This window comes from Phoenix dactylifera, chromosome 3, assembly GCF_009389715.1.
Source record: "Phoenix dactylifera cultivar Barhee BC4 chromosome 3, palm_55x_up_171113_PBpolish2nd_filt_p, whole genome shotgun sequence".
Classification (NCBI taxonomy): Eukaryota; Viridiplantae; Streptophyta; class Magnoliopsida; order Arecales; family Arecaceae; genus Phoenix; species Phoenix dactylifera.
Window position 1 is genome coordinate 18,148,966 of NC_052394.1, and position 19,429 is coordinate 18,168,394.

Genomic DNA, 19,429 nt, shown 5'->3' on the forward strand with positions numbered 1-19,429 from the left:
TGGCTAACACCCCCACCCAGTATATTTTGAAAAGCTCAAGCTGTGTGCGGATTTACATGGTTACAAGGTAGAAAAATATGAATAAGAATATGTCAAAGATTACTCTGTTACATTATACCAATAATGAAACATTACAAACAAGATTCTGGGGCCTGCTCACCGGATTGCCATTCACTTTACCTAGACCTCAACTATGGTCGGATCAGCATCAGATGCACTTGTCCTCCACCATGACATGCACCTGAACATCAACATATTCTCAGCATAACACCGCCTCACCCTGTTTTTTACTCTCTTCCATTTACAAGAATCTAAAGTGGAAACAAACTCTACTCATCTACTAGAGAGGTTCAAGGGATCCACTTTTTAGCCTCTCCATCCGGGCTTGAAGTCCAGATAATGCCTTCTCATCCATGGGAAGAACATTAGTCTGACCTGTGGTTTCTCCATCCAGGCGGTCTGTCCCATGAAGGACATTACCATTAGCATATGCCAATGGCCGGGCTCCACTATCCATATTGCCTGCGGCCGCAGCAGCTTGGATGCTTTTCATCCGCTCTCTGATGGCGTCTAAAGTCCCTGATGTAATTGTAGGAGCTGATTAATTTCAATCAGACATTATCATATTAGAATAATTGCACTGGCAAGAAAGAAATGCAATGATGCACAAAAGCACATCCATATGTGTGTGTGTGTGAGAGAGAGAGAGAGAGTGGGGAGGGATGAGAATGGAGAGAGACCTCCAGATGGAAATCTATCATTTCGATCATCCCCCAACTGTGACCTGATGTCTGACGAGTCACTTTGACCTCTCAAAGATGCTGTTGTACCAACAGCAACATCTTCACTATATGATACAGCCACAGAGTTTATGTTTTCAGTTTTTACATTGAGTGACTTTGTGCGTACGGGGGAAAGGGGTGCAAATTTTGGAGATGGAATAGTTGCTAAGGGAGGAGGGGTGGACATTGGAAGACTTGAGGGTGTCCTTCCAGCTGCTGCATTCTTTTCCATCTGCATCCATCAATAGCAGGACCCATTATAGCAAACACTAGTTTCATTTGGTAATCCTAAAACTAGCAACCAAAAAAAGCCCTGCTAACCTGGGCAAGCCCATCTCTGATATATGTTCTGAAGGCCTCACTTGCATTTTGGAGCTGAGCAAATATATCGACCTATAGATAGTTCAAAAGATGTTTGGCACAAAATACAATAACAATTCAGTTGCGCAACAAATTAAATAAGTCAATTCAAATAATAAAAAAACAAGCTACTCTGAAAGACAAGTTGCCATACCTTGGGATAAAGTTGTGTGATACGGTAGAGTTCATTTAGACCAATGGTGCAAGTTTGTTTGTCACCAATTTTCTTGAATACTGCAGCAAGCTCTTGCTATTTCATGTCAAGAAAGACAAACAATAAGTAGCACAAAGGGAGGCCAATAAGAGCAAGGAATCACATGTAGAGGAAAATAAAACAAAAATGATATAATTGGAATCAACTAATGTGATAATAATGAAACATTAAATGTTGAAAATTTGAAATTGTTAAAATGAATTGGCACCTTCAATTGAGCATCTACAGAGTGTGTTGGAGGATTTGGACTGTTTGAACCAGAATCGCCCCAGTGTGTTTGTCCCATGCGACCAGATGGAGTCAACATTCTAGCAGCTGCAAGAGTCTGAAGAAAATAAATAGTAATGATCACTTTAAAAGCAATATCACATGACTGCAGTACCAGTTCAAGCAAGCCTTTTTATTTCCAACAACTTATACCTGAAGGTTAAGATCAATGTATGCAAGAATGATAGGTTGAGGCTCCATATCTATAGGAACCAAGGAGAGATGACCCTTAATTGCCGTCCCACGAAGCTTGACAAGTTCATGCAGAACAGTTTTGACCATTCGCAGTGGTTTGTCATCAGCTCCAGCCCTATGCACAGTTGCATATTAAATTTAATGATGAAATTAAATTTGATGACCAAAAATTATAGCCAAAAGGCAAGCCATAACATGATGAGAAAATATTGCCTAATTTGCAAGCAAGTATATAGATACCTTCTTCGTATCTCTTCCATTCCTAGTTCTTGCAAATAAACATGAATGCTTTGAAGTATATGGTCAAGATCGACATCATATATCGTACTTTGTAGTACCTAGCAAAATACTGACAATGTTAGCACAAAATTGTAAAGAAATATTCAACAATTTGAAAGGACTACAAGTTACCTTTGTCAGCTTAATTAGACATTTAACAACTAGATCTGAAAACTTTTGATTCCTGCTAACAAAGGCCTCACTTGGTGCCGGGGAAGGCCACCTAGAGGGGTCCAAGGGTCTCAATAAATTGATTAGCACAACAAAAGATGATGTCCTCTCTGCATTGTCCTGCTCAAAAAGGATCCAAGTAAAGTGTCACAAGTAAACAAGATACAAACAAGTGAATGAACCAAGGAAAGAAAAATAAAACAAAAGAAAATACAAACCAGAATTTTAAGCATCAAAACATTAAGTGCTTTCAATAGTTGGCTGCCATCATCCATCAAAGGAACTCTTTCATCTAAAAGCCAAAGTAGTAGCTCAGTGATGAGGTTGTCCAGAGTACTCTCCTTCACAGCATGGGCAAGTTTTTTGATTTGGAAGGTCTGCAGCAACAACATTTATCATATAATTTTGCATAGATTTGCAAAAATAATATATAGATATTTTCAAAGAATGACTTAATAAAGAGATATGCACCTGCATAAGCGTGTTCAGAACATATTTGCAAGACCTTGAAGAAGCTCCAGAAAGGCTAAAATTGAAGGTCTTCGGAACCTGCAAAAAACTTGACATTATAGAAATGAACAGAAAGTCAAGCTATACCAGTGGGGAAACCAGAACCCATTACCATAGATGCTAGGCTTGAAACTAATCTATCTGCCTCCTTAACAAGATCTTCAATAAGATTGTTTTCAGGATCACTCGTGTGCTGTGTCAGCTCATGGCAGACAACTTTCATGCCCTCAACTGACTGCACCAAAGCAAAGCCTGTGTAAGCCAAAATATTGTAACACAACAGCTTTAGGCAACAACAGAATCAGAAGAAGAAATCGTTGTTCAGGTTTGAAATCAGGCGATTTGCATGTTATGTAATGTCAATGATGGAAAGCTGACTCAATTTATGCTCCATGAGTGACCATTTTAGTCAATTTTGCCTCATACCATCTAAGAAGATCACCAAAGAAATGAACCAATTAAATAATAAATAAAGCAAGAAAACAGCAGGACTCTAAAAGGACATGCAAGTCAATACATTTAAAAGCCCCTCCAAAATCGATAGAAATTGTCAAGTATGAGTAGTAATAATGACATGAAAAGAGGTCTTCTGAGTCCATTACTGGAGGTCCAAAGTGACATCTACAAGAGACCAATATGTACCTGGATGTCAGCACCTGTTTTAAAATGAAACTTGTTGTCATAATCGTTAGTCAAGAATTTTAACAGCATGACTTTATTTTTTTGGGTTCAGTGACTAAATTAAGAGCAGTAAGGAGCTGAAAAGGCATGTTTAGGCAAATTATGAAATAAAAAGCAAGAGAAGGAATGTAGTATATAATTCTGTACAAAGCAGGAATATTGTTACATGATTGTATCCAATTCAAAATATTCCCATGCTATCATATAGACCATATTGCTAGATAAGCATCAGATGTAATCATAAGATTCATAACTGGATTTTAGGATCCATATTTTGGATTTTAAGGTCAAATCTAACCATGGCTTTGATGCATGCAAGTCATAATTTCTACATGCCATGTGCAATGATTTGACCCTTTTGATGTCTAACCTTAATTATTTATCCATTAGAAGCCTCTACCATGTATGTCAGAGAGAGAAGAAGAGGGGGAGGGGGGGTGAGTCATAAATTCTACTATAGAGGGGACAGATAATTTAATTCACTCAAATTAAAAAAAAAAAAAACCCAACAACTCCTTACGGTTCTAGGATATCTGGCTAAACTATGATTTTAATGGACATCATATATTGTTATAACAAGTATCTAAGCATGCATTGCCACCTTTTGCCCTCACTAAGTCAAGGAATATAACAATGCAGAAATGGATCATTTGATGTCTAATGCATCTTTTCCCCTATTAAGTGATAATAATTATCACCAGAAGAACAGTTATCATGTTAAAGAACATGAAGTGTTCTTTTTTCTAGTATAACTGCAATATTCATCAAGGAGCCTTACGGTCGGAAGCAAAATATGGGTATCAAACATGAAGACCACATGACATCCATCAGAACTTGAATAAGCAACTATACATATAACTAATATGGCATATTCAGTCTCTCAACATCTCAAGAGAAAGCATTAAGCACTCCAACATTACAAAGTTTTCCTTGACATGTAACTTCCAAGACAGAAAAAAATTCTCCTTCAATTAGTCTCCACAGTACATCTCATACCGACATAGCAACATCTGGATAACGAGTCACCAATAGAGATATGTCATAAGACAATAAGTATTTTGTCCACATTGGAGCTTGGGCAGTATACTTCACTGATACCTCCTTTGCATCACCAATTGCCATAATGGGACCATGAAGTTATTAACTATCCCTCCTCACAACAATGAAGACATGATTGACAAGCCTGTGCAGCCAGAGTGGATTGGTTATGGATAACCATTTGATGTGAGTCAAGCATTGGCTGAGCCAAGTCAAGCTATTAGGAAGGTTGGACAAGTGAATTATGATAATAACCAGCCTTCTCATGAATCTATCCCTCAGTTAGGATTTAACGTGCAGAAAATCGACAATTTTGGAGTTTTCTGAGTCCAAGCATACATCTTTTACCTATTTCTGTAAGTACCACCAATCTAAAAGGCACTAGCCTAGGCTACCTCAGTTTACAACCCAAGGCCAATCTTAGAGCCCAATAAATTACCATAGCCCTCATATGCAGGCTACATGCCTATGGCGGGGCAAGTTTGGGTATTAGGCATGTTAGATGGTGGGATCATTACCGTCATTGTCTTACTTATTAGTGCCCATACACTTTGGTTACAGCTTAAATGATCGGATTTTTTTTTCTAACCAGCTATTCTAATGTATATATTAATTATTCATCATTGGTAGAGTTGCTCATTGCAATATACTTGAATAATAGAACAAATTGTTGAGTGATTAACCAATATTATATAGTTTGTAGGAACAGTTGTAATTTTCTGGGTAATATGTCTTGTTTTAAAATATACATCCCCAAATAAATGTAGTATTTTTCTGATTTAGCTTCCTTTTTTTAATTTAATGTAATCTATTTCTAATTGTTTTGTAATTTTTTATACTCATATATTTTGATTAAAATATTTTTTATTTTATCTAATCTTCATAATCACCTGGCTTTCATCTAATCACTAAAGATTCCTGTTATTGCCGTAACAACAATTGACTTTCAAAACATTAGTACCATTTTCATCATCCACAACAGGTTCAAATCTTACTCTATGGAAAAGCCTTCTTTATTTTAATCTATTTTCTCACTTTTTCCTGAACTTTTTTTTAAATAGTTACATAAAAATGTTCTTCAGTAGCTATTCAATTTGCAATACACAAGGTGACAATCTCTGCTTTTTTGTTTGAAGTAAAGCTACTTCAATATGTTTTCTGCATTCTATGCAGCAATGACTAAACTAAATCTCCCACACCCAAACTGTCCACAAAAAGAAAAAAAGCAACCATAAGCACACTACTAAATAATGTTTCAAATAACTTGCAATTCTCCAACCTGATACCCATCAGATGGCATAGAATTACAGCACCTTCTCAATCATCAATACCTAGAATGCATAAAAGTTAAAACACTATTGAAACACCTCAAACCTACATTTTAAGTATTACCGTATCAAGAAGCTGTGCCAACCAGGCACTGACACAATATGTTCCCTGCCACGCCATTCATGCCAATGCTTGGCAAACACTGGCAGGAAGCTGGTACAATACTATTATCACTTGCCAGTAAGTCACTACTGCAGTATGTATTGTGCTAAGCTCTTCGGCACTTAAATCCAAGCCTCAAATGCAACATTTGCACATATGCTCCATTAAATAGTTCTTAAGGACAAATGACTAGTAAGTGTTTCAATTCTCAAAGGCCGAAAGGAAGAGATGACTGGGAACCACGGAAGGAGATGTGATACCCTTGGTCTTTTCTTTCGTTTTTGGCTAAAAGGTACCCATCGAGATGGGAAACAACACATGGCATGATCTTTTTTGACACTCAAGTTTGACTTTATTAGTGAACTACACATATTCTATTCATGACAATTTTTTATCTATCATGTTTTGCTTTTCTCATGCAAGCATGCTGAGTTCTCAGGGATGTCTCTGAAAGGGGAAAAAATATCACTTCACTAGCTAATAAGGAATAGCGACCAAAAATAACAAGCAGATTCCCATGCATTCGATAATAGACAGGTACTCCTAGGAAGAAATCCAAAAAATACAAGAAGTGAAAAGACAATATTTTGCTTTACAAATAACATGATCAAAAATATTTATTCATAATTTCAGAAAGAAAGACCTTAACATGATATATCTAGGGAGTACTCAACCTGCTCAGGTGAACCCAATGCAATGATATCAAGAGCCTCGTGCCAGTCTGCCGGACCATTAGCAGTAGCCAGCTGTCTGGCTAACATGTGCCTCTCCACATTGGAAACAGCATAACCAATGTTTTCCCTGCTGATAAGGCAAAATATATGATAAAATGCGAGGAACACAAATACATCATGTTCAACACCAAAATTTCAGCTTATTATCTTTAAGCTATTCCAGGTACCTTGTCACCATTGGAACAGACATGGAACGTGGGAGAACTTCTCCACTTTGTTCTGCTATATCTGACCTGAAATCCAAAATAACATTCACAAACACATGAGACTCAAGAGTATTATATATCACAAATATAAGCTTTAAGACTGCAAGAGATCATATGACCACCCTATACATGAATCTGAACCAATATTTAAAAAAAAGAACCTAATATATCTGGAAGAATAGAATATGAAAGCTGTCACAACTAACAACCTCACCTAAAATGTATAGTCAGAAGGTCATTTTTTTTGGGTTCCTTAGTCCTATATAAGTACCCAAGATTTTCTCGACAAATAATTGATGTTGGACTAAACACACGATCTTATAGGTCCTCACATACTCCCCTCGTTCAAGTCCTGACGTCCTCGTCAAGCTAAGAGTTTAAATCGATTCAAATCTAATCACAAGCACCACGATCGGCCCATGGTCAACCTCTATGAATCCATGCTGCAGTGTCCCTTAGTCCACATAGGCTATGGGCCGAGTTCGCTCTGATACCATTTGTCACAACCCAGGACCTCACCCAAAATGGCTAGCTAGAAGTTTTTTTCTTTTTAGTTTCTTAATCTGTATAAGTACCCAAGATCTCTTTGGCGAATAACCGATTTGGGACTAAACGCACGACCACACGGGTCCTCACAAAAGCAGTAAAATCGACGATTATGCTAGAAACAAAGAGACATCAAAACAGTGTAATGTAGTTAATAAACCTTAAGACATATATTCGTTTACAAACATTCAAATTTTCGACATTTCTAAAATCTACATCACAGCAGCAGCATGTATGATGATTTCCCTCAAAAGATACTAGAATGAGGCTGTATCACTGTTTCCAGTGTGAAATTAAGAACAATTTCAAATATCTTAGTTCAAAAGAAATGTGTAATTCAATCAAGATCATAGTTTAACATGAAACGAGACGTGCATTTTGCAAGTTAAAAGTCAAAAAATTTGTGCATGCACAGACATACTCAGAGAAACAGATACATGACAGTAAGAAGGGAGAGAGAAAGAGAGAGAGAGAGAGAGAGACCCGTTTTCTCTAACTGATCGCCTTAAAGCTGCTCTAGCCTCACCCGGCTTTCCTTCCTTCCTCTTATCCATTTCTCGGGCCTGAATGAAGAAACAGCAAATGACATCAAGTGAAAGCAGGATTCATCCCAGACATGTGGAAGTGTCTCCTACTTCTGTTATGGCTCTGCCACCACCCAGTAACAGGCATTGAAGCCATTAATTTCTAACCTTCCTCTTTTCCCTCTCCACTCCTCTATGAAATGAAAACAACATTTTTCTGTGTGTGGTGACAATGTGGTCCACTTTAGGGTCTTGATATACTAACCTTCCACTTAAATCTATCATCTAGCATGCTTTTTTGAGCATCTGATAGCTTCCCAACATATCTCCAAACATCCTCCCCTGTTCAAGAAAGCAAGACATTAAAAACAAACATGTTAACCATAACTATTAAGAGTATGACCTCTAGTATTTTACCTTCAACTGCCTTTATGAACATAAACAAATGTGAATGAATTTAGATAAATTATCAGAAGGAATGATTAGAATAATAAGCATTATGATGATTAATTAGTTCACTAAATCAATGAACCATTATGCAATAATTCATTCAATCCTATCAAATGTTGTAGATGTACTGAATGTAATGCGCATACCTAAATTCTTATAAGCAGTAGCCATCGTATTTAGAGCAGCTTTCCTAATTTCACCATCTCGTTCTGATGTCAACCCAGCAACAAGTTGCAAAGACTTCAACTGTCCACTTATCTGCAGAAAAGAAACAAATAAACAAGATTTATGGAAAAGCATTAAGACTACAATTACATCAGAAAAATCATCAATGCACCTCAGCTCCATAGTGGTCAATTAAATATCCAACAAGATCAACACATTCTATCCGAGTACGGTTATTTTTTGAACGCAAGCCCTCCAAAATGTATGGAAGAAGCTTTGATGCAGAATAGATAGCGACAATCTGCTTCATCAGTTCACGCATTTTCTCCCTCACTTTTTCAATGTTATGACCACACTGCATTGGCAACAACAAAAACCATTACTATTGTGCAATATTTAAGGCCTCTGGGTGCACGGTAAACAATTCAAAAATATGACAATAGGAGTTGCAGAAAAAAAATCAAAAATAGCAATTATGAAAATGTACAAATATTATTTTATAGATACTGGAAAGGATATGGCAAATTGAGAGAATAAAATCATCATCTAATTGCATTGCAACACAATAAGCAACAGTTGGATCTATTAAACATATATTGAATACCAAATATCTACATGTAAACCTACCTTCTCTACAAGGCATGGAAGAAATATTGCAGCCTCTGCCTCAGTTAGAGTATAGCCCTCATCCTTCAGAGCAACAAAAAGTTCAGGAAGAAACTCCAGCACCTGCTCAACATGTCCAGTAATATACAGATGCTTCAGCAACCAGTATAACAAATGATAGAGATCACTTGTAAGACCATGAATCAATTAACAGATGGGAAAATATTTACCTTCAACAAGCATGTTGTGTTAGACTCACAAAACCGCAAAACAAACCACCTCAAAAGTATGTCAAGAAGTTCAATCATTTCTTTCACACTTGTCGGCAATGCCTACGCAATAAAAAGGAATTGAACTAAGTTACTAAGATATATAATGCATGCATATGTGCATACAGATCTAAGTAAAATGAGTGTATAGTGAAGCCACCTTTTGTAACATCTCAAGCCCATCAACTTGCTTCTTAAAATCCATGCTCAAGAGTCTCCTATGCAGGTCTTCTCTAAAATGCTTCATAAAATCACACTGCCGTAGATGGTGTTTGACATTAAAAAAAAAGGCAAATGCTTGACTTTTCAATAGTAGATGGCAATATATATCATCAAAGCAGAATTATTACTAATACTAAATATTATCCATTTTCATTCAACATACATGTGAAAAGGAGATAAGTACATAATACACCAATCAAATTTCATTGTCATGTTCAAGCTTTTTTTTACTCCATAAACAGCTATCATTTCCATCAAGCCATCCACAAATATTTTTTTTTAACACTCTAAGATATCTTCTCGAGCATATGGAAGCTGGCTAAGAAAGCCAAAAAGTATAACTAGGATGCCAAATTCAATGTTGTCTCCATTAATTTGGGTCATTCAACGTGAGGTTATTTGGCAAGAAGCTGTACGGTGTAAGTTGAAGTTCATACACTCTCTGCTCTTTATATATTTGGCTAGGCAAGTTGCAGTTGGCAGTCATTATGTACTTAGTCTGTCAATTTGAACATCCCTAGATGATGCAACCACAATGGTGGTGCACAGTGTTTAGGAGGGGAAAAGGGAATTACTAAATGCCATTGTAAAGCCAGAGGATTCAATAATGAACTACTGGATGAAGAATGTAGGTAACATTGACGATATCCCTACTACGAATGAACTCATCTGAGAATGATTAAGTTAAACAAAGATGGAACTGGGGAAAGAGAACCCTTTTAAGGTCTTGGAGAGGAATCTGCTTGAAGTTTGAGAGTCTCAAGAAAAAATTTCATTCATTTTCGGATTGACATTGGTAATAATGCAGGACTGGTTAATCTGTGGCTTCTTAGCAACTTATGTCAAAAAGCATGAGATTTGTAAGTTACCAATAGGAAAATTTATCTAGAGTTCCTTCTTTTTATGCACATATTAGGGTAAGAGAATATTAACTGAATATTAACTCAACTAAAGTTCGGAACTGGATTCTACTTATGGATTTTGTGTGATGATCTTCAGTATTCATAATAGGTTTTACATGAAAGTGTCATCATTCTGGTTTGGTATTACTCTGAGATCATTTTTTTCATTAAAAATATCTCTCTTGCATAGAGGTGAACTTTATAAAGAAAAAATCAAATGTTTGGCAATGCAAATACCCAAAAGTGGTTATTGAGAAAAGCTAGAAAACCAAGCTTCTGGATTATTAAGCACCTTTTTGTCTGTTCAAGACAAATTCACTGAAGGCCTCCTATAGTTCAAGCATTCAAAGATGCAGCTTGTTGTAGACTGATGTGTCCTCTGTCAAAGTTCACACAACATATTTTTGTGACAAAGGTAACTTTCCTGAAGAGTAATTTGAGTGGGCAGACACTCCCTACAGCACTTTCCCGAGACACCCTTCCTTGAGGCAACATGAGAAGAAGCATTTGGTCCCCTAAGTTAACTAATGCCTGAGATAAAGTGGCGATTAATGGCTACAGAGGATGCTATGCTCTAAAGGAAATTTCCCTTTGTAGCACTAATCTTCTGCTTAGAGTGGCAAACCTGCTTCAGAATATCTAGAAACTCATCTGCACACCTGCTTCCTAAGCATTTTCTTATTAATATTTTTTTATAAAAGACCTGTTTCCCTGTGACTGCATCAAAATCCACTCCTGCACCCACACAACCTTCTAGTAGCCAAGGAATTTCCATGCCAAGTGGCATTTGCTGATGCTCAATGAATTACACACACATGCTCATCATTTCTGGTTTCTCATAATGCCTCAAGCTGGGGCATTTTGGAAAAAATTTTCCCCTTAATTCAAGTCAGAGCTACTACATTGGTGGAGCTTGTAGCGGCCTATGTACCTGTAATTAGTAAGGCATAATTTTGATGGTTATTTAAAAAGAGTATATATAGTTGATAGACATGGAAAAGGCCTTTATACAGGAAACCTAAATAGTCGGATTCCTGAAGAACAGCTCGTATGAACTGATGGCATGCTGGTTATGCATTGATCCCAAGGACACTGGTAGGATTTAGAGGTGCCAGACAGAAAAGGAGGCAAGAGAAAACAGGTGGGCCCAGGAAATAGAAGTGAGGTACCCAAGAATTAACGACACCTATGACGTCCAAAGATCTCTCTCTCTATTCAAAAGGGAAAAAAATGATAACCATGTTCCGAAAGCTTAAATCAGATAACTTTGGAGTTAGAAATACAAACCTCTAAATCTTGAATCTGCTCAGGACGTGGCTCCTCAAACTTTAATCGGCGTACAACATATCTCTCTCTATCTTCCTGTATAGCTAACCATGCAGATATCAGACATCTAAAATCTTTGTATTGATGCATATTGTGTTCCTTCATAAAAACAGACCTTATTTGAGTCCTTGATGTTAAACATAGCTTGTGACTGGACTGCAAGATCTTGAACGGATACAAAAGTGTCATGCTTTGAAGACCTTGTAGGAACACCTCTCTGTCCATATATAAAGAAAATAAGCATACAAACTTTTGTAGAAAAAAGTTTGAAAGTTGAGCCAACAGAACAGACCGAAGATATGGTCTTGTTTCCATGTTTAGACCCACGATCACTGAAACTATTTGAACCTGGTTTTGCATTTCTTGTGCTGGATTTTAGACCAGTAGAAATCACTTTGGTGGAATCTGAAGCTTCTGGAAGGGGAAACAATCATGGGTATTACAGGGAAAAAATAATGACAGCAACTAAGATAAAAGCATGTCAAAACAAAATGGTCTAAGATGCAAAAGAACACCTTCGGGTAGACCAGAAAGTTTTAACCGCTCAAGAATAAGACCTAAAGCTGGTCCCTTCAAATCCTTCAGATTTTTGGCCACCTAAGCAACCACAAGATAGGTATTAGGAGTATGTGACTGACCAGAGCAATAAACAATGAGGGAAGTTCAAAAGAGATTTAAAAATTTAACCACATACTGCTTCTTGTCCACAAATATTCAAAATTTCACCTAGACAAGATTCAGCAGCTTTTCGAACTTCTGCTGACTTATCCTGGAGAAGCCAGACAAATGAATGAATTTATATATCATACATAAATTTTTCTAGAACAGTGACACTGATGAATGATCCATGTAAGCAATACCGAGAGAGCAGAGACAGCTGTCTTTAGTAGGTGCAAAGCATCAGATGACTCGTTAATTTTTGCAAGATGCCTAGACAACCAATCAAAAAGATCTTTTCGCCCCTCTGTACCAAGCTTTGGTTCAGCCAATGCCACTGTAATGTACGGAACCTGGAAAACCGAAAAATCTTTGGATCACTATATGCCAAAAGCAGAAAACAATTGTCTGAAATCTCCTTGGATCAGCAAATACCATTTTATCAAGTTGAACAGCTCCAATCCATGAATCTAAAGTATTCAAAGTGCATTCTCTCATGTGCTTTTTGTTGTCACCAAGACATTTTAGTACATCTGCCAGAATTCCCTTTATAAATACAGTGTCAGTAATCATGTCATCAAGACTTCAAAATAATTTAGGAAAATAAGAATCAGTAGAAACTTTTGCTTAAGTGAAACCTTGCTCGACTTCTCCACAGGAGGACCCATGGCAGATGCAAGACCACCAATAGTTGACAAGGTTGCCATCACTAAATTTTTATTGCTATCACATAGACGACCTCTTAATGCTGCGAATAACTCCCCTAATAGTCAAAAATAGGAAAAGAATCAGGAACAAAGTCAAAATGAGTCAAATTTTTCTGAACCTTACAACCATACGAAATTACGAATAGTACATTATGTGACAGCATACCAGTGCCAGCAGATTGTATGCGTTTATGAGCTTCTTCCAGAATTTTATTGACTAAGTCAATAGACTCCAAACGAACCTGAAGTTTACATATCTATCTCAGCCATACATAGTACTGAAAAGTGAAACCTGCGGATGATGGCAACAGTTTTCAAGCTCAAGAACATAGTTATTAACATCATACCTTCCAATCAGGACAGCCAAGATTTTTCAGGAGAATAGGTGTTATCTTTGCACTAATATCTTCCCGTGGTAGTCCATCAAAACCAGCAGCAGATGTAGATGATGTGGAATCTAAGGTTTTCACCATTTTCTTTGGAGCTGCAGCAGCACCCTGTCAATTAACATGATAATTTTTACTAATATTGTGGGTGTCAACTAGTGCAGCTGGTAAAGTCGTTGGGTTGTGGTACCCAACGACCTGGGTTTGAATCCCACCTACGCCCAGGTGCTGGGTTGGGGCAAGACCCTCCTTTCTCTCAAAAGGTAAAAAATAAAAGGGAAATAAATGTACCACAAATGTTGAACTAAAGGATCTAAACTTCCTAGACCAGCACTAAATATTATACCTCAAATGGATTTTTTTCATACTCCGCATCCAGAGCGCTAAGAAGTGCAGGCTTGACATCAGCCAGGAAACCTTTAATATCTGCAGAGAACAAAAATTTAGAAACTCTACAAAAATCAGGAGCAGCCATCATTCTGAGCTAAATTAAGGAATAAGGATCATCACCTGGACCAACAAACTTATGTAACATTCCAATCAGTTTGATAGTCGAGTTTCTTGTTGCAGCAGCACTAGATTGCAACCCAATATCCTTGCAAAAATCAATCAAATCCTACAATAAAACAAAGCAGCACTCTGTCAGTTAAAGAAGAAGAAATGAAACATAGCTGTAAAAGCCTATAATGTAGAAATAGCACATAGCAAAATAAGCAAAGAACATATGAACACCTTCAATTTTAAATGGGAAACCCCAAAATCTTCAACAGCAGACACCATCCATAGTATACCCTCACTAAGAACCTTGGGATTTTTGTGTCCTTTCATGATTTTGTAGAGCTACAATGTAATAATCAAAAGTTGTCAATCCTGTTACCTAATAAATTGAAAACAAGTATACAAATGCATATTCTATCCCAACGCTCCAGATATGTAAAACAGCATATTTAATATAAAAGCACATAAGGAAACTAAACCATAATCCCATCTCTGCTTACTCTATCAAATATAAATCCAGGACCAACTGCCTCAGAGAAAGTAGTGAGGCACTTCATTGCATGGGCACGTGTTTTGATATCAGCAACCCTTTCACTTATGCCTGTCAAAATGAAGTATGACTCAGAAAAATTCTGTAAGAGTTGGTTTTCATAAATACAAACTCACTGAAAGCAAAAGACAAAACAAACAGAAGGCAAACTACAATAATAAGCCACAAAAAAAGGAAGGCAAGAACAAGTTGTAAAAAGTTGGTATAATATGTTAAGTGAGAATTCTATTCAGAATTTTAACAATGTTCTATCTAACAACAATAGGGAAACTTAGAATGATATTGTTAAGGTAACCATGCTGTATTAAGTTAAGTTAAAGCCACCAAAGTATCTCGTCAAGTATATAGGGTAGGCAATTTTGACAAGAACCCAGTAAACCTGACCTGACAGTACCGAAAATGTCCGTTCCAAGGGTTGGGTTTGGGTCCAAAAAAGGTTGACCAGTTGGCACATCAAGTTCAGGTTGCGACGATCCAACCCATTTATTCATAATGCATAAATTTAGTAAAATACTCATATATGTAAAATCTGTGTTATAAAACAAAAACCCTGAACCCTCTTCCCATCTCTCCACTGCCCTGACTCCCCTCCCTCTCTTCCTCCCCCTTCTCCCTTGGCCATGTCCTCCTGATCTTCCTTCTCCTCTTCTTCCTCCACTCTATCCTCCTCTACTTTGACAACACATCTTTGCCAACTGACCAAATCCTGCCAGACTGGCAACACGCAGCAGTCCACTCTCCGCCACCCAACTACAGACTGCCTCCCTGCAGCAGTCTATCACCTGTCTCCTTATTGAACATCACCACCATTCATTAGCATTCTTCTTTTCTTAGTTTGCTGCCCACATTTCTCATCCTCGCTTCCACTTATCTTCTTCCACTGTCCTAAACTCCTCCTTCCAAGAGTCAGGTCCAGATCAGTCTCACTGACCTGCCGACAGGTTAGAGTGGCAGTGATCTGTTAGCATGTTGGACAGGTTCATGTCAGACAGGCTGGGCCTTGAGAGTAGACGTTGATTTGACCCATTACCTCCCAAGGGTATTACATAAACGTATTTACATAACCATATCCCAACTACTCAAGCTGGCTCCATGGATCCTTATTCACCAAATATTCCTATTAGGGCCACCTCTAATGTGATTTCAAGCTTTTGCAAATATTTTCTTACAATTGTCATCCATGTAGCCTTCGGTCTTCCCCTCCTCCTACATCCTCCAACAGAAATGAATGTATCTCCTTTTACTAGAGCCCGCTTATATCTTCATTGCGCATGCACAAACCATCTCAACCAATTCTCCGTCACTTTATCCTTAATTTGTGCAACTCCAACAACTCCTCTAATATACTCATTTCTTAATCTATCCTTTCTAGTTTCACCACACATAATCATATTCACATATGTACAATATTATACTCACATATACAAATATTGTTGAGTTTTGTTATACATTGTTGACCCCTTCCCTTACAGTTTAAACTTTTGGAGTATAGTGGTTAGTTAACAATTACATGCATGTATTTGTGTACATATGGGAACATAATTATATTTATACATTATGTACATTTATGAAGGATAACTATGAAAATTTTACTACTAAGTACATACCTTGAAGACAGAGTACGGCACATCGTTTTGGAAAGCGTTTCACAGCTGAAGCTATGTACGTAATAACCTCAATGACTTGTTGTTGAACCTGTTTCATCAAATAAAAATTGAAATGGAAACTGGCTCACTTGGTAAAGTCTCTTGCATGGAGACAAGAGACCTCAGCTCAATCCCACCCTCACCCTACTCTTTAAGCAGGCTTCCAACAGTCCCAGCTCTATAAAAAAACAAAAAGTAAAAAAAGTGAAATACCTGTACATTCTTCTCTCCCCATCCAGGAACAGCACACAATAAACGAATCAAAATTTCAGCAGACCGATCAAGATCTCCAAGATTTTCAACTTCCTGCTTTAGCAAGCCAGTAGCTGTCATAAAAAAAAGTAGCTTTTTCAGTGCTCAACTATATTGTGAGCTAACAAGGTTAAAAAGAAACAAAAACATTGTATATTTAATGTATTTAAATTAATTAGGATGTATTATACTATTAGAAAAGTCAAAATAGAAAATTAAACAGGGAATGCTAGACCTTCCATATAAAATAAGTTTCTCCATACCCTGCAATTACGCATTAATAGTTTAAATCCAAAACACATACAATGTGCATGTGCGTGCACGCGCGCGCAAACAAAGAAAGAGAGAGAGTACCGGACCGAAAAATTAATCAGTTCATAGCAATTTCCTGACATCTTTCTTGAAAGTAAGCCTCATTCTAGAAAATAAGTGCCCAAAGAAAAGCAATGCAGGGCATCACAGCATTGCGCTAGCACCTATTAAATCACATAGTAAGCTCATCTGAATGGCAAAGGAAGACAGGAGGATTCAATCCAACTATATAATATCAACTACTTTATCTTCATGTCTATGCAATTTGTTCCCAAAAATGGAGGATCCATTAGAACTCCTCTTATGCCAAAAGCAAAAACTTTATTAACCTAATATAACATTAGTGAAATATGCAACATGTGTTAGTAAATCTTAACCGAAGTTCTACCACAACCATAATAATCAGACATACACATAAAGACAAGCATAAATACATGCACATAATCAACAATGACCAATATCATATCATGGAAGTAAAAATGAGATTGTTGGAAAATCGGGTCAGGAACCCTTGATTGCAACACCTAAATGGACTGACTTACGCCTACCATATTTCTTCCACTAGTGCTTACACCAAATTCACATATGAAACTTGTACCACCACTTCTGCTCCATGCCAGAGCTGAGTAGGGGCAAGGAATTCTACCTGGTCACGGTTCCACTTTATAACATACATTCATTCGAGTTGTATACTCCTTGTCTTCCATCAAAACTTTTTAACCTGTCAGTAGTTCACTGTATTTATGTTTTCTTTCCGGATCAGTTTGCTAGAATTATTATGTCTTGTTTAAAAATTTTATCTGTATACTTTTGTAATGGGCTGAGGTTTGATATTCAAAGCATAAAATTTCAATAATGATGTCAAACTTCATAAATTGGAACAAAAGTTTTGAGACATAGGAAAAGCCCTTGAGTGCCACCATGTCACCCCTTTAACCAATAATATTATTAAAAACTAAGCACCCAATTGTGCTCCCGACAATCAAAGATCTTAGGAGCGGCAAACTAGGGACAGACCTAACCTTAAACATTTTTTTTTCCATAGAGTGGCAGCCCTAGGAGTCGAACCCATGCCATTGCACTTCTCAACCCAAGCCTCTGCCACTCCACCAAGCAAAGGCCACATTTAATAACTTAAATACTGACGACGTTCAATATTTCATCTCTACACCCTCTTAAATTTGGTGACCTGTACCATTCACACTTACAAGGGCAATAAGCAAATCAAGCATTCTAACTAAACCATGAGGAAAGAAAAAGGATACTCAGCAACAGTCTACCATCCCTTGTAAATTTGTACAGTGCTTCAGATAAGAAAGTTCACAACATTCAACCACATTATCACATCTATAACGAGAAAATCAAATATTGTTCTGAAGTATTTTCCAAATAGCTTAATTATGAACTCCATTGGAACAAATCATTACTTCTTCATGTCCCGTGCAGATCTTAATCATTTAAAATTTTCCAAGAAAAGCCTTCAACAAAGAAGGCTGCCCTAAAGAGTTTGCATACAACTCAAAGTCCTAATATATATCCACCCTTATAGGCAAAGATCAGACATTTAAAGGCTATGCTATGTGCTAAGTTTTACGAGTCAGGCATAGCAAGAAAACTGGGATTCGCCAATTGACAAAATGAACTGCAACCTAAATTGAATGAAAGTCTAAGAGGAAGGTGCAATGTAATGATTCACTAACAAATTTCAAATCACAGCCTAATTAGCATTAAAAAGTATCACCCTCAGCTGGCAGAACAATTCTACTCCCTTATTTTCTCAATGTAAGATGGAGTTCTTCCTAGAATCTATTATATATTCCCAGAATCTCCTTTCAAAAGACATGTCTAGCAGCTGTAGGAATTCTAGCAAAATCAGACACCACCTTGATTTGAAGCAATGCATCATACAAAGATAGTAAAGTAGATGCCCTTTGCCAACTCCAGGGATAGTTTACTTGGGTTCTACAATGATGTGTCTAGCCTAGAAACCAAAAAAAGCCTGTTTCAAGCAAATGTCCCTGCCTCATTTTATGTCTTAAATCCCACACAATCAGAGAATAAGAAGCTTCACTGTGCTAAAGTTTCTAAACAAATCGTGATTGCGGAATTACCGGCCATACCATGGAACAATGACCAAGGCCTAGAACTGCACCAATGATTCATCGACCACTTTCTATAAGTCACACCTATTTCTGCTAGCCTAGCTGAAAATGACCATTAGAAGATTGCAAGATCCAAGAGATGGCATTGTTCTGTAGTCTGTATCTTCTCCACGGGTCTCAGCACATCAAAAACGTGTGTACGAAGTACCTACAAAAATTCCAACTGCATTGCTTTCTGGATAAGCTTTTAAAGTTCTAATAAACAATGCCACCCACTATAGTGTCAAATAAAAAAGAAAGCAAGGAAGAGCCACCTAATACTCATCTCTACAGAAGATATTTTGTTCTTGTTCCACATCAAAACAAAAGATGATAGCCAACTCCTTGTGCACACAATAAATGACGCATATGAAGGATAATAAGCACAAGCTTGAGAGACAT

At 37.2% G+C, this 19,429-nt stretch overlaps 1 protein-coding gene across 8 annotated transcripts in view; it reads right to left on the reverse strand.

The window, feature by feature from the left end:
* Nucleotides 1–19,429, reverse strand: part of LOC103717893 (protein MOR1-like) — a 33,656-nt gene continuing 14,227 nt past the window's right edge. For 2 of the 8 annotated variants that reach the window (XM_039124868.1, XM_039124872.1), the window contains 36 exons: nt 16,536–16,648; nt 16,284–16,371; nt 14,627–14,727; nt 14,361–14,468; nt 14,139–14,244; nt 13,975–14,054; nt 13,590–13,739; nt 13,409–13,484; nt 13,174–13,298; nt 12,971–13,081; nt 12,739–12,888; nt 12,573–12,647; nt 12,394–12,475; nt 12,171–12,292; nt 11,994–12,095; nt 11,840–11,914; nt 9,589–9,684; nt 9,390–9,491; nt 9,181–9,282; nt 8,726–8,908; nt 8,535–8,646; nt 8,204–8,280; nt 7,898–7,977; nt 6,830–6,895; nt 6,603–6,732; nt 2,891–3,013; nt 2,740–2,817; nt 2,487–2,645; nt 2,230–2,388; nt 2,059–2,156; nt 1,777–1,933; nt 1,565–1,681; nt 1,297–1,392; nt 1,104–1,175; nt 741–1,014; nt 1–597 (listed from right to left, as the gene is read on the reverse strand). In XM_039124868.1, the coding sequence (XP_038980796.1) occupies nt 341–597; nt 741–1,014; nt 1,104–1,175; nt 1,297–1,392; nt 1,565–1,681; nt 1,777–1,933; nt 2,059–2,156; nt 2,230–2,388; nt 2,487–2,645; nt 2,740–2,817; nt 2,891–3,013; nt 6,603–6,732; nt 6,830–6,895; nt 7,898–7,977; nt 8,204–8,280; nt 8,535–8,646; nt 8,726–8,908; nt 9,181–9,282; nt 9,390–9,491; nt 9,589–9,684; nt 11,840–11,914; nt 11,994–12,095; nt 12,171–12,292; nt 12,394–12,475; nt 12,573–12,647; nt 12,739–12,888; nt 12,971–13,081; nt 13,174–13,298; nt 13,409–13,484; nt 13,590–13,739; nt 13,975–14,054; nt 14,139–14,244; nt 14,361–14,468; nt 14,627–14,727; nt 16,284–16,371; nt 16,536–16,648 (4,202 nt within the window). In that variant the 3' untranslated portion in view covers nt 1–340. The remainder of the gene's footprint in view (nt 598–740; nt 1,015–1,103; nt 1,176–1,296; nt 1,393–1,564; nt 1,682–1,776; nt 1,934–2,058; nt 2,157–2,229; nt 2,389–2,486; nt 2,646–2,739; nt 2,818–2,890; nt 3,014–6,602; nt 6,733–6,829; nt 6,896–7,897; nt 7,978–8,203; nt 8,281–8,534; nt 8,647–8,725; nt 8,909–9,180; nt 9,283–9,389; nt 9,492–9,588; nt 9,685–11,839; nt 11,915–11,993; nt 12,096–12,170; nt 12,293–12,393; nt 12,476–12,572; nt 12,648–12,738; nt 12,889–12,970; nt 13,082–13,173; nt 13,299–13,408; nt 13,485–13,589; nt 13,740–13,974; nt 14,055–14,138; nt 14,245–14,360; nt 14,469–14,626; nt 14,728–16,283; nt 16,372–16,535; nt 16,649–19,429) is intronic. The other 6 variants (XM_039124874.1, XM_039124873.1, XM_039124871.1 and 3 more) reach the window with 6 other exon arrangements.